Source organism: Chelonoidis abingdonii, chromosome 1, assembly GCF_003597395.2.
Source record: "Chelonoidis abingdonii isolate Lonesome George chromosome 1, CheloAbing_2.0, whole genome shotgun sequence".
NCBI classification, from domain to species: Eukaryota; Metazoa; Chordata; order Testudines; family Testudinidae; genus Chelonoidis; species Chelonoidis abingdonii.
This window is the reverse complement of record NC_133769.1, coordinates 153785869-153813160: the sequence shown is the minus strand read 5'-3', so window position 1 is coordinate 153813160 and position 27292 is coordinate 153785869. Positions and strand designations below refer to the sequence as shown.

The window sequence follows — 27292 nt, the reverse complement described above, 5'->3', positions numbered from 1 at the left end:
AAGATGACCACCCTCTTTCCAAATGCTTTTGATGCTCTGCACATACTTCTAACACTTCCTGTAACAGTTGCCAGTGGAGAATGCAGCTTCTCCAAGCTGAAGTTAATAAAAAACACATCTATGCTCCACAATGACACAGGAGAGGCTGGTCGGCCTTGCAACTATCTCAGTAGAGCATGAGCTGGCCCAGACTGTGGACCTTCAGGAAGCAGTTCAAATCTTTGCAACCAAGAAGACACAGAAAGCACCGCTTTGATTATTCAAACAGATAAAAATGCCAGTGTTTACTATGCAGAGAAGAAAAGTTAAATTTGCTGTTCAGGTGTTTGAAAGGTTAGTGTTACTTAAAAATTTTGAACAAGACATTTCAAGTTGTTAGTTCTCCTTTACTGGGGTAGGTAGCAGAGCAGTACCATGAGAGGAGTGGAACAGGAAGAAGGCAGAATTGAGTCCTTCCAAAGTTTTGGCCCAAGCGAGGGGACATGGGAGCATCATTTGAGCTCCCCACCTCCGGTGCCAAAATGTTGTGGGCCAGTCCTAGAGTGGATTTATTTTTCAATGGATAATGTTCATGTTTATTTCCAAGTTTGGGGGGGTTTAAAATAGTTTATATCTACATAAAGTGCAGTTCTACTATGAAAAGTGACTTTGCTATCATGAGGCCCCATATTTTTTGGGTCACCAGTGACTCCAGATCAAATGTATTCAGTTTGCAGGTAAAGAAATGGGTGAAGGGGTGATTCTAATTGTCACCACTACATATTCATCCTGTGGTCTGAGAGTCAAGCTGGGTTCTGTCCTTGTGCACCTTCACTAGCAACCCTGATCTAGTTTGACGTGTACAATAGGTGCAGTTTTGGTGCAATAGAAGTCCTAAGGAAAAGGACAAATGTCATAAAGGGGATTGCCATTCAAGTCGTCTTTCACCAGCCAAGACCATGAACTCTCCACCTGACAACCCCAAGAGGGGAGGAAGCTTTGATTAGACCTGTGTCTAAAAACACCTTGCAGCACACACAGAGTACTAAAACTTAAAACAACTTGGACACCCAGCAGTGTCCTTCTGCCAAACATACAAGCAAAAGTTCCACCATGGTGGCCAGAGCTGTCCACATGAATGACTGCCCCTCTAGATGGCTCCCTGACAGCATAAGAACGTAAGAACGGCCATACTGGGTCAGACCAAAGGTCCATCTAGCCAAGTATCCTCTCTTCCAACAGTGGCTAATGCCAGGTGCCCCATAGGGAATGAACAGAACAGGTAAACCTCAAGTGACCCATTCCCTGTCACTCATTCCAAGCCTCTGGCAAACAGAGGTTGGGGATACCATCCCTGCCCATCCGGGCTAATAGCCATTGATGGAACTATCCTCCATGAATTTATCTAGTTCTTTTTTGAACTCTCTTATAGTCTTGGCCTTCACAACATCCTCTGGCAAAGAGTTCCACTGGTTGACTGAGCGTTGTGTGAAGAAACACTTCCTTTTGTTTGTTTTAAACCTGTTGCCTATTAACTGCTGCTACAGCCCTGCTGCTATTCGTAGGGTCAACCTATGGAGACACTACTGTTACTACAGTGAAAGAGACCCAGAGAGAATGTTAACTTCATATTGGAATTCCACAGAAATCTGGCTGGTGTGCTGGGAATGGTTCCAAGGAAAGGAACTAGTCTGATCCACTGTCCCCTCTATCCTGACCCCGCGAAGCCCCTTCTGCACAGAGCCCCAGCATGGTATCTATGGGTTCTTGGGAAGGAGATGGATGGTGCCACAAGTGAGACTCTTCCCCACATTCTACATTTCAAGTAGGAGTCTCTCCAGAGTAGAGTTACTATCTCCCCTCCACCACCTCCCCAATAAGTGGATGGGCCAATTGGTTCATAAATCCTGGTGTAAAGGTTAGTGTTATTACAAAATTAAGTAAGGGAACTGACATGATTTATTTAAAGTGCATAGGAATTAGGAAATTCAGAATGGGGAATGAGGAGACATTTTAAGTGTGGGTGGAGGCCCTGTAAAGGATCAGAACAATACTGGCTCAGACTAATGACCATCCAGCCCAGCATACTGTCTTCTGACAGTGGACAGTGTCAGATGCTTCAGAGGGAATGAGTAAAAAATTATTTAGTAATCTACCCCCAGCCTCCACTCCCAGATTATGGCCATCAGAGGTTTAGGGACACCCAGGGCACGAGGTGGAGTCCCTGACTATTTTGGCTAATAGCTACTGAGGGATCTGTCCTCCAGGAATGTACCTTTTTTAACCCAGTTATACTTTTAGCCTTCACAACATCCCCTGGCAATGAGTTCCACGGTTCACTGTGCATTGTGTGAAGAAGTACTTTCTTATGTTTGTTTTAAACCTGCTGCCTATTAATTTCATTGGGGACTCCTGGTTCCTGTGTTATGTGAAGGGGTAAATAACACTTCCCTAATCGTTTTCTCTATACTTTTCTTGATATTATAGACCTCCATCATATCTCCCCTCATCGTCTCTTTTCTAAACCAAACAATCCCAGCCTTTTTAATCTCTCCTTGTATGGAAGCTGTTATATACCCCTAATATTTTTATTGTCCTTCTCTGTACCTTCTCCAATTCTAATACATCTTTTTTGAGATGGTGCAACCAAAACTGCATGCAGTATTCAAAGTGTGAGTGTACCATGGATTTATGCCATGGCATTATGATATTTTCTGTTTTAGCTAGCCCTTCCCTGATGGGTCCTAATATTCTGTTATCTTTTTTGATTGTTATTGCAGACTGAGCAGATGTTTTCAAGTTGTTCACAATGACCCCAAGATCTCTTTCTTGAGTGGTAACAGCTAATTTAGATCTCATCAGTTTATATGTATAGTTAGGATTATTTTTTCCAATGTATATTACTTTGCATTTATTAACATTGAATTTCATCTACCATTGTGCTGCCCAGTCACCCAGCTTTTTGAGATCTCTTTGTAACTCTTCCCAGTCAGCTTTGGATTTAACTATCCAGAGTAATTCTGTATCATGTGTAAACATTGTCACCTCAATGTTTATCACCCTTTCCTAGATCATTTATGAATATGTTGAACAGCACAGGTTCAGTACAGTGAAAAGTGCCTATTTATTTCTATCCTTTTGTTTCCTATCTTTTAACCAGTTACTGATCCATGAAAGGACCTTCCCTCTTGTGTCATGATTCCCTACTCTCCCTAAGAGCCTTTGGTGTGGGGCGCTGTCAAAGGTTTTCTAAAAGTCCATGTGCACTATATCCACTGGATCTCCCTTATTGACATGCTTGTTGATAGACTCAAAGATTTCTAATAGTGTGTTAAGGCACGATTTCCCTTTACAAAAGCCACATTGACTCTTCCTCAACATATAATGCTCATCTACATGTCTGATAATTCTGTTCATTACTATAGTTTTAACCTATTTGCCTGGTTCTAAAGCTAGGTTTACTGGTCTGCAATTGCCAGGATCACTTTTGGAGACTTTTTTAAAAAAATAGCATTTCATTAGCTATCCTCTAGCCATCTGGTACAGAGGCTGATTTAAGTTGTAGGTTACATACCAGTTTGTAGTTCTGCAGTTTCATATTTGAGTTCCTTCAGAATTAGTGAATACACCTCTACCCCAGTATAACGTGGTTGTGGGGAGCCAAAAACCCCTACCGCGTTATAGCTCAAACCCCGTTATATTGGGGTAGGGGTGGCAGAGCTCCAGAGATGATTTAAAGAGCTCTGGGCTCCAGCTGCTGCGGGGATCCCCAGGCCCTTTAAATCACCGGTGGAACCCCGCTGCCACAACCCTGGGGTAGTGGCAGCAGGGCTCCAGTAGTGATTTAAATGGCCTGGGGCTCTCCGCAGCAGCTAGAGTCCCAGACCCTTTAAAGCGCCACGAGAGCCCCACTGCTACCGCACTATACGCGAACCCGTGTTATATTGGGTTGCATTATAGCAGGGTAGAGGTGTACCATCTAGTCCTGCTGACTTACTGCTGTTCAATTGATCAATTTGTTCCAAAACCTCCTCTTATTGACACCTCAATCTAGGACAGTTCCTCAGATTTATCACCTAACAAGAATGGCTCAGGGATGGGAAGCTCCCTCACATCCTCTGCAGTGATTCGCTGCAAAAAATTCATTTAGCTTCTCTGCAATGGTCTTGTCTTCTTTGAGCGCTCCTTTAGCACCATGATCATCCAGTGACCTCACTGATTGTTTGGCAGGTTTCCTGCTTCTGCTATACTCTAAAAAAAATTGCTGTTAGTTTTTGTGTCTTTTGCTAGTTGCTTTTCAAATTATTTTTTGGCCTGCCTAATTATGCTTTTGCACTTTGACTTGCCGGAGGTTATGCTCCTTTCTATTTTCCTCAGTAAGATTTGACTTCCAATTTTTAAAGGATGCCTTTTTGCCTCTAACCATCTCTTTTACTCTGCTGTTTAGCCATGGTGGCATTTTTTTGGTACTCATTACTGATTTTTTTTATTTGGGGTATACATTTAGTTTGAGCCTCTATTGTAGTGTTTTCAAATAGTTTCCATGAAGCTTTTATGACTGTTCCTTTTAATTTCCATTTAACTAACTTCTTCATTTTTGTGTAGTTCCCTTTTTTTAAGTTAAATGCTACTGTGATGGATTCCTTTGGTATTTCCCCCCCATCCCCCCCAAAAATGTTACATCTAATTAAATTATGATCTCTGTTACCGAGCTGTTCAGCTTTATTCACCTCTTGGACCAGATCCTGAGCTCCACTTAGGACTAAATCAAGAAATCTTCCCTTGTGGATTCCAAGACTTGCTGCTCCAAGAAGTAGTCATAATGGTGTCTAGAAACTTTATCTCTGCATCCCATTCTGAGGTGACTTGTACCCAGTCAATAGGGAGATACCTGAAATTCCTAATTATTACTGGGTTTTTATAGCCTCTCTAATCTCCCTGAGAATTTCACAATCACCATCACAGACAGCTGGTCAGTAGTATATTTCTTCTGGTATACAGTTATGATTTGAGCATGGAATTTCTATCCCTACAGATTGTCTAGGACAGTTTGATTCATTTAAGATTTTTATTATAGTTGACTCTATGCTTTCTTTCAGCTATAGTGCCCCTCTTCCACCAGCTCAACCTTCTCTGTCACTCCTATATATTTTGTACCCTAGTATTACTATGTCTCATTGATTATCATTGTTCCGCCAAGTTTGTTTTGCCTATTATATCAACATCCTCATTTAATAACTCTCACTCAAGTTCACCCATCTTGGTATTTAGACTTCTAGCTTTTGTGTACAAGCATTTACAACATTTGTCAATATTTAGTTGTTTGCCTTCATATGATATATTTGAATAGAACTTTTTCACTTGACCGGTTTCTCTTCAGTTCCTACATGTACTTGATCAACTTCTATCCCCTGCTCTTTGCTAGAATACAGCGTATCAGCTTTAATAAATACACACCTATTTGGTCTCTGTCCAAATCATGTGTTCCTTCACTCCTGTCGGCTTTCCCCGAGCCCCCGAGTTTAAAAACTCCTCTATGATCTTGTTAATTTTACATGCCAGCAGTCTGGTTGTGTTTTGGTTTAGGTGGAGCCCATTCTTTCTATACAGGCTCCTCCTTTCCCAGAGGGTTCCCAGTCCCTAATAAACCTAAATCCCTCCTTCCAACATCATCGTCTCATCCACGCATTGAGACCCTGCAGTTTTGCCTGTCTAACTGGCCTCGGGGGTGGAACTGGAAGCATGGAGGTCCCATACTTTAATCTCTTACTTAGCAGCCTAAATTTGGCCTCCAGGACATTTCTCCTATCCTTCCCCATGTTATTAGTACCTACATATACCATGAGCACTTGCTTGTCCCCAGCACTGCAAATAAGTCTATCTAAATATCTCACAAGATCGGTAACCTTTGCACCTGCCAGGCAATTGACCACACAGTTCTCCTGGTCATCACAAACCCAACTATCTAGATTTCTAATAATACAATCTCCCACTGCTATTACCTGCCTCTTCCTAATAACAGGGGTTCTCTCCCTCAGAGGGATATTCTCAGAGCAAGATGATACCATGACATCATCTGGAAGGAGGGTCCCAACTATGGGATCATTTCCCTCCACTCCAGTTTAATGTTCTTCCTGGAAACTTTCATCCTCCTTAACAGCACAGAGACTGTCAGACTAGGGGTAGGACTGCTCTACTGTCTCTCTGAAAATCTCCTTTATGTGTCTCTCTTAGCTCCTCCAGTTCAGTCACTCTGCTCTCAAGAATACATGCTGAATTCACTGCAATAAAATGGATAGCCCCCACTCTGCTGCTGAATGTCTGCTTGCATTCTTTTTACTCCTGTGGTGAGGGGTGGGGGTCTATATTTGGAAGGTTATCGACCTAAATTCAATCAATGTTTGTTAGGTATATCTGCCTCTTATGCTCCCTCTCTAAACTCACCTTCAGAACTCCTGTTTTTTGCTGTTCTGGTCACTTTTTTAAAACTCCTGTATTCCCTGAGTTAGTCCCTCCCCCTTGTCAAGGATCCTGAAGGGATTAGGGATCAAAGGACAGCAAGCTAGACAGTACACTCTCAGCCTAGTCTAACTCATCACATGGCCACCAAAACAGACCACTCTATAAACTTCAATCAAGCAAAAACATAGCACACAAACAAACCTGCTCTATAGTCTCTTTCAGTTTTATGAACATTCATTACAGAGAGCAGGGCCGGTTCTAGGATTTTTGCTGCCCCAAGCAAAAAAAAATGTTGGCCACTCCCCGTCTTGTTTTTCGTGCCCCTCGGTCCCTCACCAACTCCACCCCTTCCCCAAATCCCCAGCCCCGCCTCGTCCCCGGGCATGCAGCATTTCCCTCTCCATTGCTTCCTGGGGCCCCCCAGGACCTCCCACCCTAGCTTACCTGCGCTCCACCTGCTCCCCCCGATGTGCACTGCTCCGCTTCTCCCCACTTCCTCTCAGGCAAGGGAGGGCAGAGAAGCGGAGCAGCGGCGGGTTCAGGGGAGCAGGCAAAGCGGAGGTGAGCTGGGTGGTGGGCGCAGGAAGTAATGAGGGATAGAGGAACTGTTCCCCACTCCAGCTCACCTCCGCTCCACCACTGCCGCCTCCCCAAGCGCCCCACTCGGCTTCTCCTCCCTCCCAGACTTGCTGCGCAAAACAGCTGTTTCACGCACAGTAAGCCTGGGACAGAGGGGAAAGAAGAGAAGTGGCGGCTGGGCGCTCAGGGGAGCCGGCGGAGGCGAGCTGAGGCTGCGAGTTGGGGCGGCAGGGGCACTTTTTCCCTATGCCCCGGAGTCGGAACCTATGATGGCCGGCACCAGAATGCCACCCTAAGCACCTGCTTGTTTTGCTGGTGCCTGGAGCCGGCCATGACAGAGAGACCACAGTGTCTCCATAGATAATTCTGCTGCCAGCTTCCCATTCTAAGCACTGTAGTTAGCTTCCCTGTAACTTTGGCTAGTGAAATTGGCAAGGGCTGAAATTTGCCAAGGAGAAAATTGCCAGAAATTTTCTTCCACATGTGAAAAAAACTGTTCTTTGTGTTACAGAATATTAAAATAATTACCCTGCTTTAGAAATTTGATGGGAGTCTATCTCCTTGTGATTCTCTAGATCAAAAATGCCCTTTCAATCTCACCATGTAGTTGTCACCTTAAAAATTCGTAAACTAAATTTAAAGAAAACAGGTTGTAATTTGACAATTGCATTTAATTGTAAATGTTAAAACTGTGTGTGTGTGTGAAGGGTTTGCTCTCAGGTGGTTTGTTGAGTAAGAGACTGCTCTTTATATTGCATGGCTCCAATAACCTGGCCCAGGTGACAAAGATTAATAGGGTATATTTGTCACATGATAGGGGTGAGCATCTACTAGCCAGAATCTTCAAACCTGGGTCCCTAAATTTAGACATTTAAATCCTGATAAAGTGCTCAGCACATCTGAAAATCAGATCAACTTTGATGGATGGGTGTATAATTTTATACACCCAAGTTTGAAAATGTCAACCATAATCTAATTGAGCCTCAGTTTCCCCATCTGTAAAATGGACATAACACCTCAGAGGACTTGCAGCCATTAAATAATGTTTATAAAGTTTGTGAGTCTTAAACCTCTTCATAATGTACACAAAACTTCCAGTGACTCCAGAAACCCAGCATATTTTGCCAATTGTCCCTTGCAAATTTTTTCCAGAAGTTGGCAACAATACAGAGACTCCAGCACAAGTAGCTGGTCTCCCCTTCTCCTGCAGCACAAGGTTAGTAGAATGGAAAGAGATCTTAAAGTATGCGCCCCACCTGCATACACATTTGTATATACAATGAGTAAGTTAAATGTAGGCAGGGCCGGTGCAAGCACTAGGCAAACTAGGCGACCGCCTAGGGTGCCGAGATTTGTGGGGCGCCGAAAAGCAGTGCCTAAAAATAGGACCAGACAGCAATCAAGACGCAGGCTGCAGATCGCAGACTGTAGGGAGGATGTAGATAAGAACCACGCTCCCAATGAATTGCTCTTCGACTCCTGCCATTTAGAAAGCCAGTGGTTAGGAAAGTCCTTTGACTAGATCGCAGACTATAGGAAGGATGTGTGTGATAAGAACCACACTCCCAATGAAGTACTCTCCAACTCCTGCCATTTAGAAAGCCAGCAAAGTCCTTTGACTGTGAATCGATAATTGTACAGATTGCTGTGTTGGTAGGCACATTATTACAGTACTAGCTCCTCTGTCTTGTAGATTGCACAGCAGCAGCCAGAAGGAGAGTGGAGCATCTTGCAACGGCATGTGTAAGACGGGGGCTGAGCTGGGCTGTCGGTGTGGTGCAAGCAGGGTGGCTTGCACATGGCATGCTCCTTGGAGAGCGGGTTGCAGGTTTTCCAGGGCAGATGATCTACTCCGCAGGGAGAGAAGGGAGGGAGGCCACGGCTGGCAGCTCTGTGGGCTCTCTTGCATGGAGGGGCGGCTAAGCCGCTTTAACCCACCTCCCTGCACCCCAGCTTTCTACCCTCCCGACCCTGCTTTGGCATGAGGGCCGCGCATTCTCTGCCTTCACAGTCCTGCCTGCCCCCTAGGCCCCTCTACTGGAGCGAGAGCAGGATGGCCTCATGAAGGCAAAGCAGGCCACATGCTCCCATTGCCCTGTTGCAAGTGCACTTGGTCCGCTGCTGCTGCATGCCAGGGACTGGAGAGGATAGTGCCCATTTCACCTTGCAACTCTTTGAATCCTACCCTGTCTGCTTCCCCCTCTCCACACCCAACCCGGTCTGCTCCCCTTGCACGCCCCAGCCAAACCCAATCCTCCCAGTGACCAAACCTGGTCTGCTTCCCTTCCCCACCTAACCTGATACCCCACTGACTCAGCCTGGTCTGCTTCCCTTCCACTCCCCAGGCAAACCCAATCCCCCACTGACCTGAACCCAGTCTGCTTCCTTCTCCTCCCGGCCAAACTCAAGCCATCACTGACTGAATCCGATCTGCTTCCTTTCCTCTCCCCAGCCAAACCTGATCCTCCCAGTGACCAAACCCAGTCTGCTCCCCTTGGACTCCCTAGCCAAACCCAACCCGCCACTGACCAAACCCAGTCTGCTTCCCTTCCCCACCAAACCCGATACCCCACTGACTCAACTCAGTCTGCTTCCCTTCCCTGTGGAAAAATAAATTCTAAATTATAACGTTACTCTGTGATAGTGTATTGTGTATAATGTATGTGATTTATTTTAAGATATCCATGCTATGTTGTGAAAAGTGAAAACAGTAACAATGTCAGCACTGTCAGGTTATTAATTTTCATTAGATATGTAGACTAAATAATTAAATTAATAAATGTTCAAGCTGAATGTGTATTAATTCTAATGAACAATGTCACGTTATGCAGTTTTCATTTTTGAAAGTTTTTAATAAACGATGGGGGGAGGGGCACAAGGTAGACGTTTCATCTAGGGCACAAAATAGCCTTGCACCTGCCCTGAACGCAGGGTTAAAGCCAAAGGACCAGCTGTTTTTCTCCTGCACTGACCCACTTCAGGGCTGTGATCATGGCAGAGAAATCCTGGCCACGCCCCTCCCCTGCTACTGCCTGGAGACACTTCTATTGCCCCAGACTGGCCCGGCCCTGCCCCATTCAGCCCTAGGCAGCAGCAACCAGGGGCTGACGCTAAAGGCTCTTTTCAAACCCTCTCACACATGCGCTGAAGGATTTTGCTGCGCGGGTCACACGGCTGCGCCCTGCGCCTCGCGCGGACTTCATCTGCCCCGGGCGGGGCTCTCCGAGCGCTCCCGCCCCGGGCAGGGACCGAACCAAGCGCGAGCGATCCCGGGGGGGGGGTACGCAGCCTCACCCACAGCGCAGTGCAGGCTTCCGGGGCTGGGCCAACTCTCCGCCCCCGCGCGGCTCCGGGCCCCGCCCAGTCTCTCCCACGCGCCGGCGCAGGGCGGGGAGCGGCAGAGCAGCTGGTTCCCCGTCATTCTCGCTCTGCCGCAACTCGACCAATCCGAGCCGGGATCACGTGACGGAATCTTGTTCACTGCTAGGTCGCTTCGCTTTCGCTTGTTGCAGGCTCCGAGCTGCGCCGCGATGCTTAGGTGCGGGGGGCTGACGGGCGCCCAGCCGGCCACCCCGGAGGCGCAGCAGGTTGCCGACGAGGTGAGGGCGCGTGGCGGGGTTCCCGGTCTACAACCCCCCGGGGGGGGGGAATGTCCGGGATCCCCCCGAGGCGGCTGGTTAAAGACCGAAAAGCGGCCGGGCCGGACTGAGCCGCTGACCGGGGCCTTCTCGGCAGCCAAAGCCCCTCCCCGGCCCCCCTGCAGCCTCAGATCTCCGGCAGCGCTGGGGCGGGATGCCCCGTGGGGCGCAGAGCCAGACACGCCGCTCTGAGCTGCAGGGGAAGGGGGCGGAGAGTGGGAGAAGGGGCTCGGGATCCCGGGGGGCAGAGAGCTTCCAGCCTGTCTGTCCTAAATAATAGTTGCTGTTCCCTTAGCAAACTTCTCTCCATTTCCTTTCTATTTTTGCTTTAGTTCCCCCAGTTTATAGTTCTGTTTTTAAAGCCTGTATTATCTATTCATGTTAATCTGTCTCTGTTTCAGACAGCGTTAAATATGTAACTTATTTTACTTAGAAAAATAGCTGGAGAGATAATAGGAAGACTAGATCACCCACAGGGCCGCCCACGAGAATGCTGTGACTCTGCCTTCCCCAATCCCCCGGTGCCTCAGCGCGCCGCGTCCCGGAGCGGCCCTGAACAGAGCTAAAGTGAAGTGGCTCGGGCTGGGCCTGAGCTCCCCCCCTACTTGGAGCTGTGTGGTAAGGGGCGGGGCTGTGAGCTCAGGTCCTGCGGGAGTCAGGCCGCTGCAGCGCTCTCCAGGGCCGCTCCTGGATGCATTGTGCTGAGGCTCTGGGAGTGGGGGGAGGTGTGGGTAAGTAGCCTGGCTGGGGTCTGGGAGGTTGGATAAGGGGCAAGGAGTCCTGGGGGCAGGGAAGGGGCAGAAGTTCTGCAAGGGGTCGGTGGTTGGATTATGAGTTTTCCAGGGGTCTGTCAGGACTCAGTGAGGGGGGAATAGGGGTCAGAGCAGTCAGGGAACGGGGGGGTTGGTGGGGGATGGGGTCCTATGGTTGGGGGGGCAGTGAGCAGACAAGAAGCAGGATGGGTCAGGGATTCTAAGCGGGGAGTCAGGAGGCAGGAAGTGGATGGGGATTGGATAGTGGCAGGGCCAGGCTGTTTACGGAGGCACAGCCTTCTCTAGCCTACCCTAAAGCTCATTCAGCAGTTTGAGGCTTGCAGATAGCTATTTAATACAAAGAGCCAAGCTGTTATCTTTTCTGTGTGGGTGGGCTCACATGAGAAGAGCAATATCCTACACCACCTTCCTCCTTCCCAGCCCTATCAAGGGAGACCCACCTCCCCTGCATTCCTCAAGGCTCCAGAGGGGTTAATTCAGTGATTCTCAAACTTTTGTCCTGGTGACCCCTTTCACATAGCAAACCTCTGAGTCTGACTCCCCCCATATAAATTAAAAACACTTTTTTAATACAGTCAAACGCCGCCACAGCGCGAAATCGGATATAACGCGATGACAGGTTGGCTCCTCTTTTAAGGTACAGTATAATACAGGTAGGTACTGTACCAATGGTTCCCAACACCATGGCAGGGGAGAGAAGCTGCAGCCCCGCACCTGCCAGGGACAGAGAACTCCAGGCTTGCGGGCGCCGGTGAACTCTGTCGCCTACAGGCACAGGGCTGCGGTTTCTCTCTCGCTTCAAGAGAAGCCGCGGCTCCCTGCCTGCCGGGGACAGAGAACTCCAGGGCTGTGGGTGCCAGTGCTCTCTGTCCCCGGCAGGTGCGGGGCCGTAGCTTCTCTCCCGCTTCAAGAGGAGCCATGGCTCCCTGCCTGCCGGGGACAGAGAGCACCGGCGCCCGCAGCCCCGGAGTTCTCTGTCCCCGGCAGGCAGGGAGCCGCAGCTCCTCTCCCCTGCTGGGCACTAGGCACCAGGGGCACCTCAATGCACCGCTTTGGGGATCACTTAAAACCTGACTGGTTTGAAACCCCGCTATACTGCGACCCCGCATTTAGCGCAGTGTAATTTTTTGGATCCCAAAGGTCGGCGTTATAGCGGGGTTTCACTATATATGTAACACTATTATAAATGCTGGAGGCAAAGCGGGGTTTGAGGTGGAGGCTGACAGCTTGTGACCTCCAGTAATAACCTCATGACCCCCTGAGGGGTCCCAGCCCCCGGTTTGAAAACCCCTGGGTTAATTTAATTTTAGCACCCTACCCATACATGTGCTATTTTGAGCATTTCAGTTTTCACAACATAGGCTCCTCTCAGATTCTGGAACAAGCTCAAATGCTCAGTTTGTGGAATATGTACATAAGCTATACTAAAGACAAACCCACAGTAACCGTCTCTAGTTTGTGAGGGATGCTGTGGAGCCAGTCTCTAGGAAACAGATACATTCATGGAGGTTAAGTCCAATAATGGCTATTAGCCAGGATAGGTAAGGATTGGTGTCCCTAGCCTCTGTTTGTCAGAGGATGGAGATGGATGGCAGGAGAGAGATCACTTGATCATTACCTGTTAGGTTCACTCTCTCTGGGGCACTTGGCATTGGCCACTGTTGATAGACAGGATGCTGGGCTGGATGGACCTTTGGTCTGACCCAGTATGGCCATTCTTATGTTCTCAGCTAAATGAACCCAAAGTCGTGGAGAGAGGTGAGTCAAGGAAGCCATCACCTGGAAAAATCTCTGACTGGATTACTCAGGCATTTGGTCACAAACTGAGGTGGTTCAAAAGTTCTGGATTTTTTTTAAGCAGAATTTTTTTGGTTGTTTCTTTAAACAAACACAGCAAGCAGCAAATATTTGGCCACACACTTCTGAAACCTCAAACCATGTTCAGGTTTTGGCAGACTAATTTCAGTTTTTCAATTGAAAAAAAGAAAAACCACAACAAATTTTGAAGGAAAGCAGACATTGTCTGTGATTCTTTTCTGTTTTTTAAAAACCCCTAGTTTTCGATCCAAAAATGTTTTGATGGAAAATATTTGTCCAACCCTTTTAATGAGCTTTAGTGCCTTTTAGCACTAGCTGATGCTGAGAACCAGTGATACTTTGTAAAGGTGACTTGAAAAGAAGTTTTCTCAAAACAGGGTTTGTGCCAAGATGCGGAAGGTTTTAAATGTTTATTTTTCCCAGGGCTGCCCGAGGTGGAGGGGCAGGGGCAGCAAGTGGGGCAATTTGCCTTGAGCCCCGCAGGGGTCCCCATGAGAGTATAGTATTGTAAATTTTTTTTTTATGGAAAGGGCCCCTGAAATTGCTTTGCCCCAGGCCCCCTGAATCCTCTGGATGGCCCTAAACACTCAGCATTCTAAAGAGGCTCTGTCCTTTACACTTTGTGAATAGGAAAAACAAAACTTGTCTTTGAACTTTATTACCCAATGTAATTGCTTTTAACACATCAGGAAGAAAGGCCAAGACTTTAAGACCTGTTTGTATAATAATGGAAATATTATGGTTTCTCACTGGCTAACTGTTAAACATCATTTCTTTTGTTTACAACCGCTGGCAGTAGCTATGTAATCCCTTACCCACAGTGGTGTTCTGTAACATTTGCCATGGCTACTGTCTAAATTCTTGCCAAGCTTTTCGTCAGATCTGCAGAACAGAGATGAAATTAATGTAACTGCTAGCTTCAATTCATACTAGTGTTTCTAAAAACTGCTTCGTCAAAGTATTTAGTTCAATTTTGCAATAAATTCAGAATCCAATAAAGACTATTAAATCTGACTCATTGCCTACATACGTATTATATTTGGAGAGGCAGTCAGCTATTATTCAACAGTGATACGAACTGTGGTGAATACAAGACCTGGCTTATAAAACTTCCTCATAAAAACTCACTGCAAGTCATGCATTCAGAGAAGAATTAAGTGCAAGTCTGAAAATGTCCACTATGTATATTTCAAGACTGAAGTTCTTTGATCTGGCAGGACGGTGAATATGAAACCAGAAGAAAATAAAAACATTTAAAGTGTTTAGCTTTTGGAGATCTTCTTGGAGCTTTCTCTATTAATGAAGATTTCAGAGAACTTTTTGAAGTTACTTCTATTATGCTTTTATTTACTGAAAGATCCCCTTTTCTATGAATATTTATCAAGGTTTTTATTACAATGATGGAGAATGACTGTTTTTTGTTTATGGGAGTGTAGCAGTAATTTTAAAATGTGACTCCCAAACTGTTGAGGACAAGTGCTGTGGCTGGACATGCAACTCAAGTCACTGAGGTCAGGGGACAGGTAGGGAGTGGGATCCTAGTGGGGGCAGTTGGGGAGGGAATCTCAGGAGGAGGCAGTCGGGGACAAGGAGAAGAGAGGCTTAGATAGGGGGTAGAGTCCCGGGGGGCGGTTAGGGGCAGGAGACCTGGGAGGGGGCAATCAGGGGACAAGGAGCAAAGGGGGTTAGATGGGTTTGGGGGGTCTGTGGGAGGCAGGCAGTGGGATGGAGTGACTAGGAGGTGGGGCTACCCCCTCCTTCCCCCATGGAATGTCCTCTTTTTTGAAAATTCAACTATGGTAACCCTAGATTAGGGAGCCCCTGGGGAGGAGGGACATTGGCGGGGGAGAGGGAGGCCTTTGGCCTGAGAGCGCCTGTTTAAGAGGCGGAGAGGTGGGGTGGCCATATTTCCCCTCCTTATGCTGAATATGAGACATCCGGTAAAATTACTCGTTTTCAAATGAGTTCAGCGGCAGTCAGTCAGTACAAACGTTCAAATTGACATCAAGTTGACAACCCATGTTAAAAAGACAGTGCGAGGGAGAGCACGTAAAGGGCTGAGAGGTGGGAGTAGAGGTGACATGTAACTGGCTGTCACTTGGCACCTGCCCGCACTCACCAGCCATCGCAGCTCATGGTGCGCAGCCAGTGCCAGCCGGAAGTAAGATGAGGGGCCAGGGCTCTGCTGGCTAAAAGCCGTCATGCAGCTGGGACTGCACTGACAGACTAACAGGAGGAGCGACCTGGCCCTGCACGCTGCATCTTTGCCCTGCCACCTTGCACACCCACCATCGACCACTGGACCTGCTCCTTCCCCACACTCACTGCTGGTGGGCAGGTGGCTGGCAAGCAGGGATCCAGCCAGCAGCAGAACCCAGCAGTACTGATTGGGGGGGAGAGAGAAAATATGGGACAATTTGCCCATTTAAAAAAAAAAAAAAGTTGGCATGCCTGCATGAGGGCTTAAATACGGGACATCTGGTCACCCTACAGAGTGGGAAAGATGACCATGCACTACAAAATAAAAGCAACTTTTTTTTTTTTGTAAACAGCATGTATAGAGAATGGAAACTGAGTGACAAGCGGAGTTGCTGTTCAGGGCAGGAGATGCTTGTCTGCCGCAGAGAGTAAAAAAGTGTGGTGATGACAGTGATGATTTCTCAGGAGGGTCGCATCTGCATGGGAATGTGGGGTCTGTAAATCAAGAGCAGGGGCCAGGGCTATCTCTAGCTATTCTGGGACCCTACACAGCCTCTCCTTTCCCCTGGTGGGGTGAGGGTGGGGGCCCAGGCCTCTGCAGGGAAGGCAGGGCTGGCTTTGTGGGGGAGGGGGGAACCACCCCCAGCACTCAGAGGTGGTGCGGCTGGGGCTGGACCGTGCCGCTGCACTTCCTACCACCAGTGAGTGCAGGCCTGGCCCTGCTCCAGTCCTCAGGGGAGTGGGGTGGGGTAGAGCAGGGGCAGAGGCCATGGGGAAGAGACAGCAGGGGCTATAGCAGCATGCAGCTGTGTAGGGCGCAAGTGCCCCAAACTTCCTGGTGCCCTACACAGCTGTGTACTTTACATATCAGTAAGGACGGCCTTGGCAGGGGCTGTCATTTAGGGACACTTTGAATGAGGGAGATCATTGTTTGTTTTGCTTAAACAAGTCCAGTTAGAGACCGTTTTATGTCTTGTTGAAACACACAACGAAATCCTCCGCTGGAAAGGAGAGGCTTCGAAATGTGCCCAAAAAATTCTTCAAAAATGACAAGTCATACATAATTTAATAAAGATGAACTCAAAAGGGGTTTATAAAAATTACTCTCAAATGCTTATAGGCTCAATTCTGGCTTTGCGATAAGGCATGGGCAAGGGCATCAGAGCCTTCCCAAAAGTGGGCCTCCCGAGGCCCCTCCCTCCTCTTCCCCCCACCCCAAGGCCCTGGCCCCGGCCAAGCCAAAAGCCAGAGCGGGGCCAGGGAGCCCACCCAGGGCGAGCTGAAAACAACCCCCTGTGTTCCTGCCCCCAGACTCCCCACAGCTGCCTGCACAGTCTTACCATGGCTGGGCAGTGGCCCTGAGGCCCCTCCCCCACCCCGAGAGCTGTGGGGGTAGCTGTGGAGAGCCCATGCAGAGTCACAGACCTTCCACCTCCATGGCCCAGTGGGGATCCTGGGAGGCGGGGACACAGGCCTGGGACTGGTGTAGGATCCATGTGCAACTGCCCCAGCTCCCCAGCCAAGTTCCACCTTGTCCTGGCTGGGAAGTGGGGCCTCAGAGGAAAGAGGAGGGGAAGGGGGCAAGGTCTGCCCTGGCAAAAGTTGGATAGGTCAGGCCTATCCACTTTCAAAAAGTGGGAAGGTTGTGGCCCCCCTGAGATCCCTGGACCTGTATAAGGTCCCAAGGGCAGACCAGAAACCAGATTGGAATTTAGACTCCCCTTGCTCCAGGGGAAAAGTTCTCGCTGCCAGCCCTGTATCTGGAACAAATTACAGTAGAACCTGGTTTATCTGATCTAATTGGGACTGGGGCCAGATCAGATAATCCAAAATTCAGCTAATCAGGAGAATGGGCAAAGAGCTTTTTATCCATTATTTTAAAATGTGAAGTTGCTGTTAAACTAGCTGACCTTGCCCAGAAAAGCATTCAAACAAACATACCCCCCTGTTAAAATCATAGGACTGGAAGGGACCTCCACTTTCTGAAACAAAAACTTGTCCTGAATACATACAAAGAACTTATTGGAGATTTTGTATTTTTCCTGTATTCCTTTACCAACAGATGTCTGTAGTTAAAGTCCCCCATTACTACCAGATGCTGTGGTTTGGATATTTTTATTGTATTTTAGAAATGCCTCATCCATCTCCTCTTCCTGATTTGGTGGTCTATAGTAGCATCCTCCCCCACACACATGCACCTTGACATGAACTCTGTTTTTTTAACCCTTTTAATTTTATCCAGAGACTCTCAACTGGTCTGCCTCCTCCCTCCTTCTGGACCACAGAACCACTTCTCTCTGTGAGCTGCCCTCCCTCCTGGGACTGTCAGTCACATGCTCTTGTGAGTCAGTGTTTCTGTGGTAATAGTCAGCCCCAGGCTGCATATGACTGTGGGTCATCTGCATCTGTGGAGCCAAGTGTTTTGCTTTTAACCTCTAACACTCAGAGCAGGGTCTAGAATCACTGAGGGGGAGGCCATGGTATTACTGGATTTTTCTTTCTGTTTAGTGATGCAACATTAGCTCATTAGCACTTCAGTTGTGTTTACACAGAATGTTAGACTCATAGACTTTAAGGTCAGAAAGGGCCATTATGATCCTCTAGTCTGACCTCCTGCGCAATGCAGGCCACAGAATCTCACCCACCCACTCCTGTAACAAACTCCTAACCTATATCTGAGTTATTAAAGTCCTTAAATTGTGGTTTTAAGACCTCAAGCTGCAGAGAATCCTCCAGCAAGTGACCCGTGCCCCATGCTGCAGAGGAAGGTGAAAAAGCTCCAGGGTCTCTGCCAATCTGCCCTGGAGGAAAATTACTTCCCGACCCCAAAAATGGTGATCAGTTAAACCCTGAGCATGTGGGCAAGACTCACCAGCCAGCACCTAGGAAAGAATTCTCTGTAGTAACTCAGATCCCATCCCATCTAACATCCCATCGCGGACCACTGTTCGCAGCGACAGCAGCAGTTTGGCAGTGACGGGCACACTCAGTCCAGTGTCAGGCTCTTAGTAATATCCTTACCTGTAGCACTGTAGGAAAAGGAATTGAGCTAAGACCGACTGCGCCCTCTGTGGGTTGTATTCACCCATTGTAAAATACAAGATTGCTTGGGGGTTATTTACATTTTGTATGGGGGGAATCAGGCCTAAAGGCGAGTTGGAGCTTCACCGCTTCAGTTTTGGAGTTTCATAAGAGTACATCTTGTGTGGGGTGATGCAAGTGGGGACAGTAGCTCTTCCCCTGTGACACACAGTGTACAGAGTGGTCAGAGCCCTAGTATGAGTACGTGCTAGTATGAGTGGTCTAGAGCTTAGCTCAACTGTGAAGTGAGCAAATTCTTGGTCCTGTCTTATTCTCCTGCAGGGAGTGGGGGGAGTCTTGGATGCAGGAATCTTTTAGGTACATTTCCGCTCCACAATTTCACAGAGTAGCCTGAGGAGCAGCCAGTTGGAACCCTCTGTGCTTGGGGAGTGGGAGCAGGTGTGCTGACTCAGCATACAATGGCAAATGGTTTTTTTCCTCCTGTTTAATGGATATTTACAGGGAACAGGAATTTCCTTTTCTGAGCTGGATTGTGTATATGCTCCCTACTTGTGTTTCTGCACAGCAGAAAACTGTGAGAGGTGGAGGATACATAGCCATGTACCCAAAGGAGGTGAGATCAGCTGTGCTGAGCTGGGGTTGAGGCAGGGACTACAAGGCTGCATTACTGGTCAGTATCATTAGCTTGCCTTGTCCTTGTAAGTAAAGTTTGAAATTATCCCTCTCTTCAACCTAAAGCCTAGGCTGTAGGTTGTGTGTTTCAATGAACTGAGCACAGAAAGACAAACGGTAATTTGTGAATTCTCTCCGGTTCTATCACTGCCTCTATCTATGATACTGGACAAGTCACTTCCTCTCTCTGTACTTCTGTTTTCCTTTCTGTAATATGGGAATAAGAATACCTAACTCACAAAGGGTTGGAAACCTCAATCAATGGTCAAAGAATTTTTGAAATGCAAAACACTTATTACTTTTATAACACTTCTTATTTATTATTATTATTACTAGTCATAAGTATCCTACTGTGAAAGATCCATTAAACAGACTTCCTAAAGTCTCACACTTAACTGGCCTTTATTTATATTCCCATAGGAAATGGGATCCTTATTCCACAGGACAGTTTTAAAATATTTTTTTTAGACATTACTTCAGCACCAAATTATTTTATGATTTAAAAACTTACTCCTGGGGGAATTCTGCACCAAAAAATTAAAAATGCTGCACATAATATTTTAAAATTCTGTAATAGTCTGCATATTTTATTTGTCAAAATAATGCAATATAATTATTCTGATTTTAATTATTTCAATAACTTATTTAAAGTGCAATACAATGGATGGAGAATGGGAGTGGGGAGCATTGGAGGAATTCCCCAGACCCTCTTGCCTAATGGTAATGTATCTAGGTTTGACCTTTATTTTTAGTTATTAGTCAACAAATATATGCAGCCATATGCTCAGTGTTACATCATTGGCAACTGAAGAGCAAGTGAGGGCTGGGGAATTAAACTCACAGTTTATACTGGCTACTGACCATCTCCAGAAAGGTCAGTAGGAAACAGTTTATGGACCACATTTTCATAGGAATTTTTTTCAGTCCAAAAATTTAGACCAGTTTTAATCACTAAAGCACCATAGGCATTTATAAGGCCATACTGTTCTTTACAAAGACAACAAGGAGTCTTTGTTGTTTTTGTGGATACAGACTAACACGGCTACCCCCTGATACCTGACTGTTCTTTACGCCATTCTGGCAATATAAAGGAGCCTTAAAACTTTTATACCTGTTTTATACTCCTGGGGGAATTCACTAAGACAATGGGAACAATTCACTAAGCAGGCAGGCCGCTACATTCTGCTCTGAGGGGAACAGAGCTTGCCCCATGCTTGCCTCCTCAGGAACACCTCAAAGCCCTTCCCCTCCATGCAAAGTGTGCTGCAATAGTGAGCAAGAGGGACAGTGTGTGTGTGTCACGCACACACACGCTGCCCACTCTCCACCGGCGGTGATTTACATTTCTACCAACTGCTCTGGCTGCCCAAACAAACTAGCCTGCGCTGTTGGGGATCAGCGTGTGACCGCTCTTGTGCCTTTTCTATTGCTTCCCCGTCAGAATTCATTCTTCTGCGGGGAAGCAAAGAAATCTGCAGGGGACATGAATTCTGCGCACCTGCCATGATGCAGAATTCCCTCAGAATTAAAAGCTATTATACTTGTATGTCTCATACAAACAAAGCCATGCATGCCATATGCGCAGCACATCTGAAAGGAGACAGATGTCTTTATACTCTCAGCTAAGTGTGGCATTTGTGGGTAAGTTGATTCTTGCATACCAGAACTATTACTGCTCTTCTGCTTACGCCCTAGATTTCCACCATGGAATGAAGCACATACTTCTGTTGTAATATGCCCCTTGTGAAACATAGATGTTTTAGTTTAAAGATTTATTTTAAATGCTTGATTACATAGTACTAAATACTTAGGCCCAGATTTAGGTTCCAAGTCCCAGTTTTGGCTCCACTGCGATCCACAAAACTTCCACCAGATCCTGTAGGTGTCTAAATTCATCCAGTGCCAAAGTCTTCAGGGTAAAAATATCCAAGGTGCCTAAGTTTCTGCCTCTGAGCATGTGCATTGCTGCCTCTCTCCAGGCATCCAAATACCTATCTCCATCCTAAGCCTCTGCGTGATCCATGAGCCAGAGCCAGACAGGCAGTCAGCCGTGTAAGTCACGTGCAGGGCCTGTGCTCTGGTAAGCGTGCCCAGAGGCCATCTACCAGACAGAGTCTCATTCAAAATCTGGCTGAAAAAGGAAATGGCGGTGCTGTCTAAGTACTTGGTACACCATAGAACAGTCATTGGGCAAGTGAGTGTGTGACTCTATAGCCAGGTGGCTCGGGCACCCACTGGTGAGGTAGGCGGCCCTGAGTCCAGTCCCCTACTCTTGATTCTTTCATCATTGATCCACAGCAGAAGAGCTTCAGCAGCACAAGTTGAGGGAGCCCCACATCAGAAGACCACAATTCAATGGTTATCACAATCACCTAGGATGTGGGAGACCCAGGTTCAATTCCTCTCTTGGCTTGAGGGGAGAGAGGATTTGAACAGGAGTCTCCCTTCTCCCCCTCAAGTGAAGGAGGGAAGAATCTAGTTCTCCCACGTCCCAGGTGAGTGCTCTGAACAGTGGGCTGAAAAGCCTGGCTCTTCCTCCTCCTATGTCCCCCCTCCCCATTTTGTGTGGACAAGGCAGGCACCTAACTCATTCCCACAAGAAACTATTTAGGCACCTGACACCAGATGGAATCACTAAACAGCGAGTGACGCCTCCCTGCAGCCTGAACTTAGGCACTTATTTCCATTGGAGGAGTGGAGGTTGGCATACCCCTTTTGTCAGCATCGGCTAGCCTTGGTTAGCTTAGGCAGCTCCCTGCTTAGCATGCTCTCTTTGTGTGGCTTGCAGTCTAAGATGCCCCTCTCTCTCCATTCATTGTACAGGGAACCTAGGTGCCTAACTCAGGCTTTGTGGTTTGCAGTGAGATGCTGTGAAAATCACAGATGTACAGCAGGCGCCATGACTCTGAGTGTTACAGAGTCTCAGTCCTTCTGTGCCTCCAGGTGTTAATAACAGTTTTTAATTTTGAAAAGGAAGATGGATCTGAAGAGGACTCTTGTTGCCAAGAGGAATGGTTTTGTGTGTTTGTGACACCTAGTGTTTTTTAGCTGTAGATTTCAAAGCACTTTGCATAGGTGGATCAGTATCATTTTCCCACAGTAAAGAAAGGGAAACTGAGACAGACAGAGGAAATAACTTGCCACGGGTTATTACATAGCAAGGGTTACATAGCAAGGTAGGTGGCTAGCTGGATTTAGAAGCCAAATTTCCTGACTTCCAGCCTCATACCGTGTGTGCTGAACCATGCTGCTTCCCCAGTTTTACTGCCTGTCTGGCACTGGGGCCAATTGGTGCCTCTATGTCACAGCTCAGGGCATCTGTACTTGTATTTCCCCTCGGTGCTCCCCCAGGGGCACCTACTCTAGGTTCCCTGCGCCTTAGCTGTCACTTCTCTTGGTGGACACACATGACTCATTCCCTGCTGACCAGGGTTTTTCCAAGCTGCAGAGTTTCTTGCCCACACTGTGATATTTCCAGCAAGCCAGACTGCCTAAACAGGCCCGCGTCTGGCCTTTGCTTTCTCTCCACAGGCTATGAACAGCTGCAATTGCCAGCAGTTACAGGTTACCACCAGCTCTTTGTGGTAGCAGTCAGTCCTTCAAACCGCACACGGGGGTTTTGTGATTATGAGTTCTTAACACCCTTTGGCTCAGAATGGTTCAGTCTCTCCTTTATACAGCTTGGGCCTTTGATCGTGAGACTCTGGATACAGGTGATCAGCGGAAAATGGTCCTCTCCTCAGGGTGTAGCTTCAAACATCTGGGTTTTTGGCATAATTGAAGGTGGAGAATTTGCTTTCGCCTCCCCCTGGAGATACCCCAGGCAAAATACTTGATACTGTTTGTCCCGAAAGTTCATTCTTGTCTGGCACATTATTAAATACAGTCAGTTGAAGGTCATAACACTTCCGAGGGTTCATATCACATCTCCCCCCTAGAGAGAGAACATACAGTCTCAGCCCACAATAATACATAATCTTTGTATTTAATGCACTGGATCCCAAAGATACTTGAACTTCATTCAGTAAAGTTTTTTCAGGGATATTGCAAGAAATTGTTGCATCTGTTACATCTTGCTTTATGGAATGTCTCACATTTTAGCCATTATGTTTCTGAGAAACATGAAGAGCAACACGTCCAGAGACACTGCAACAATATGTCCTGTACTGCGTCTTAGAGACACTAACAGTGGAGCTCATGGGCTCCAGACTTTACATCTGCCTTGATTAACTAGTAAAACCCCCTCCTTTTTTTAAATTTTCTTAAGGTGAAGCTTCAGGTGGAAGAAAAAGAAGGGAAGAAATTTGAGGTCTTCACTGCTGTGGAGTTTAAAACTCAGGTGGTTGCTGGAATAAACTACTTCATCAAGGTACAGAGCAGTGGGGAATAGGTTCTCGGTTTGAATTTTATATGCATAGTATCTTATACTGGATTCTTGTTCAATTAGTTAATTACAAAGAGGTTCCTGTGATTTGGCCCTTAGAATGGGTGTCACAGAGGGACTGCCCCCTTTAAGAGGGAATGGGGTCCAGCACACCTATTGCTCATCAGCTAACCCCCCATTTGGGCTTAAAAGAGGGTACTTGGACCCTGAGATTGGCAGGTGAGAACTGTTTCAGACCATGGGAGCAGGGAGAGAGACACACGCATACAGAAAGAGAAACAAGAAGCAGCAAGAGAGAGCTGCCAGGAGTTGCTTGGCAGAGAGCTGAGTTTAGAAGAAGAGCAGTAACTATGAGCTGCTGGTGAGGAGCTTGGAGGAAGGCTGTTGGTGAGAGGAGACCAAACCTGGGGACCCCTGGCAAGCAGAAGCCTCAGGCAGTGTCCTGTAGGAAAAGGGGAAGAACCGGCGCAGTCAGGAGAAGTTGGGCCCAGAAGTTGAAGGTTCTTGCAGGAGGGTTGATTCCCTTGAGTGGAGAGGGGTAGGTCTGACAGGCCGGTAGGCCTGGAGGAGTGAAATGCTGGAAGAGAGGGATCCCTCAGGGTGAAGACCTGAACGAAAGGCTGTGGGAGGACTGGTCACTCAAGCAAAGAGGCCTGGAAAGGGGGACCCAGATTGTGGTCTCAGATTAGATTAGAGCACCTCACTGCATTAATAAATCTACACCACCCCTGTCAGGTAAACAAGTCTGATTATCCTTGTTTTACAGATGGGAAACAACCTTTCTGTGCCTAAGTGTCCTGCCCCAAGGCCACACAATGAATGTGTGAAAGAGCCAGGAAGTGAGCTCATGACTCCTAATCTGTGGCCCAGCAAAAAGACAGCCACTCCTCGGCCCCCTCTTTCCTTCCCCCAACCCAAAACACACACACTCTAAAATGTCCTGTCCTTGGAAGGTTTTTATTCCATGGAACTTACTGTCACTTTCTTCTTACCTTTCAGGTCCATGTTGGCAATGAGGAGTTCTTGCACTTGCGAGTGTTCAAAAGCCTTCCTCATGAGAACAAACCTCTGAGCCTCTCCAGTTATCAGAGCAGCAAGACTAAGCATGATGAGCTGACTTACTTTTAGAGGCTCTTTGGAAGAGCCTCTCTCAATTCTTTTTTTTTTTTTTTTTATAGTCTACAAAGTGATGTTTCCTATACCAATGAATAGAATGAAAGTGCATTTAAAAATCCTGTCTGAAGTATAAATTCCTTTTCTAGAGTTCCCTCCCTCCTCAGTATCCCAGAGAAGGGGCCTGGTTCTCCTCTCACTTACACTAGTGTAAAACAAGGGAAGTTCCATTGAAATCAACGGATTTACACTGGCATAAATTCCGTGTAAGTATCTAGAGACTCATGCGCATAGAATCTGTTGTGAGCTGACGAGAAAAGGGAGTGTAACTAGTACAACTATGACATAGAGCAGTATAAGAATTAGAATTTCTTCTAGCCCTGTTACAGAATGACAATGTTACTCAATACATTGTAAAGAACAAACACATGTTATTGTTAGGAAGATAAAGATGGAGGTTTACAACACTGGAGCAAACTTGAAAAAGTGAAAAGAAATAGGATCATAGTCATTTGAAATAGAAGCATTTCCTAGGCAATCAAATCCATCCCCCTGCAAGGATATGATATAGTTCCCCATAGAGGACATGTCAGATATGACAGCGCTTCTTCACCAGATCTTAACCAAAAGCCCTTGTAAGGCATTAAAACCACATAGCCACTTTTAAACAGATAATATTTCTAAGGAAGGTACAAGGTGTATTTAGCACGAGTTTCGCTCTGTTCTCTTAGCTGTTGTTGAAAATGTATGTGTTGATTTGAATTGTTTTCTTTATAAGGGCCATCTTCCTCACAGCCCCAAGAAAGGGCAATCTCCCTGACAGACCAACTGCCATTAAAATGCAGATTAAAAGTGCTATATAAGAGCTAAGTATTATTATTTATTAATTGGTTGAACAAAGGTTATGCTATATTTGTAGCACACTAACTCAATCAGCTAGTCCTGTCCATGCTTTGGCCCCAGCTCAACACCCTGGTCCCAGCCCCGGATTTCCTGGCCAACCTCTGGAAATTAATTCTGGAGTTCTTTTGACCAGGATTGCACTGGGCCTCTGGAGGGGTTTTCCACCTGCCCCTGGAGGAGGGAGGGCAGGGTCTGAAGTGCTGCGCACTCTGGTCCATGTCTTCCATCTCCAGGCCCTGCAGAGGCTCCTTTTATGTTGCAGGTAGTCCGGCGTGGAGCATACTGGCGCACGCCTTTCTGCGTCACTTCCGAGGGCTCTGATATGACTGGAAGCTCTTTTGTCTCCATCTGAGAGTTCTTCCATGAGACCTCTCCCAGCTGCCGGTCTTCTACCAGGACCTCCTCCAGACCTGGAAACTGTTCTCAATGACCAGGTCCATGGCGGCCACCGAGGGGGCAGATCTCCTTGCGGAGCCCCTGCTATACAGCCCCCAACTCCGTTTGCAGGTGGCGGAGTCCCCCTCAGTGCACCAGAGGTTGGTCCTGGGAGAAGTCACGAGAGTCGCAGACCTTCTGGATCAGGGAGACTGGGTGGATCACCTGGGTGGATCACTTGATGCTTGCTCGGCATATGGGGCTCTCCAGGCCTTGTACTCCCTGGTGCATACTTCAGGAGGTGAGGTGAGGTGAGGGCTGCTTTACCAGCGGCTGCTTGGGCCTACCTTGACTGGATCCTGCAAGAGGGCACACCCCATCCACCCGCCACCCCAGGCCCTGCCCTGTGGACCTGGATGGATCCCCCGCCCCTTCACCGTGAGCCAGCTGCACAATTTGCAGCCAGTTTGTTTCCAGGCTGTGCCGAGGAAACATCTATACATGATCGTGCTCCACACCCCAACGCAAAGTGGAGGGACCTCCTGCCACTGGAAGGTGAGAAGCCCTAGTGGGCCAGCCTATATTCCACCCTGGTCCCAGTGCCCACTGGGAATATCAGTTGGTGGCTTCTTCATGGAGCTGTGAGCACAGGCGTTTATTTGGCATGGTTTACCCCCATCCCGGACACCTACCCTTTCTGCGGTGAGAGAGAGATCCTGGTGCACGTTTAGCTGGAGTCTGCCAGATTGCAGTCCCTATTCTGGCTCCTCTTAGATATTCTGTTACGTTTGTGGCTGCACTTTTCCCCTCACCTCCTTATGTACTCACTCCCTATCCATGACCCCACACAGTTGTGTGACCTCCTTGACACCCTCCTCCTAGCACTGGCCAAAAAGGCCATCTACAAGACCAGGGAGAGGAGGTTGGCTGACGGGGTTTCCTGCAAGTGCAAGGGGTATTTCCGATCCTCAGTCCGCTCACATATCCAGGCAGAGTTCCTCTGGGTGGCATCCGCTGGCACCCTTGACACCTTTGAGGAGCAGTGGGCGCTGTCTGGGGTTCTCTGGTCGGTGTCCCCCTCAGGTTCCCTTTTTTAGCCCTGTGATCTCACTCCTTTCCCTGTTATATCTTTAGTTGTCCTCTGTAATTAACTGAGATCCCGGATCTTGTGGATCCTCCCCTTCTGCCCTCCCACTTCCAGGATCCCAACAGGACCACTCTCACAATGCTGAAAGAAGCATGAGGAGCTCTAGGTCCTCAAGGACCATCAGGCCTGGGGCACATTTGAGAGATGGATCGTGGCTCCCATTTCTTGTATGTCCCACAGAAAAGGAAAGGGGCTTAAAAGAACATCA

At 47.5% G+C, this 27292-nt stretch overlaps 2 protein-coding genes across 2 annotated transcripts in view; one reads left to right on the top strand and one right to left on the bottom strand.

The window, feature by feature from the left end:
- The window catches only part of KPNA1 (karyopherin subunit alpha 1), a 484825-nt gene that overhangs the window by 12368 nt on the left and 445165 nt on the right, over window positions 1-27292 (bottom strand). The window lies entirely within an intron of this gene.
- Window positions 10473-25524, top strand: LOC116816273 (cystatin-B). The gene is made up of 3 exons (XM_032765357.2): window positions 10473-10619; window positions 23430-23531; window positions 24546-25524. The coding sequence occupies exons 1-3, from the start codon at window positions 10551-10553 to the stop codon at window positions 24672-24674; spliced, it is 300 nt and encodes a 99-aa protein (XP_032621248.1). The 5' UTR covers window positions 10473-10550; the 3' UTR covers window positions 24675-25524.

Coding starts and splice junctions, on each gene's coding strand:
- LOC116816273 (XM_032765357.2), top strand. CDS start 10,551: ATGCTTAGGTGCGGGGGGCTGACGGGCGCCCAGCCGGCCACCCCGGAG. Junction 10,620..23,429: donor CGCAGCAGGTTGCCGACGAG/GTGAGGGCGCGT, acceptor AATTTTCTTAAG/GTGAAGCTTCAGGTGGAAGA. Junction 23,532..24,545: donor GAATAAACTACTTCATCAAG/GTACAGAGCAGT, acceptor CTTACCTTTCAG/GTCCATGTTGGCAATGAGGA.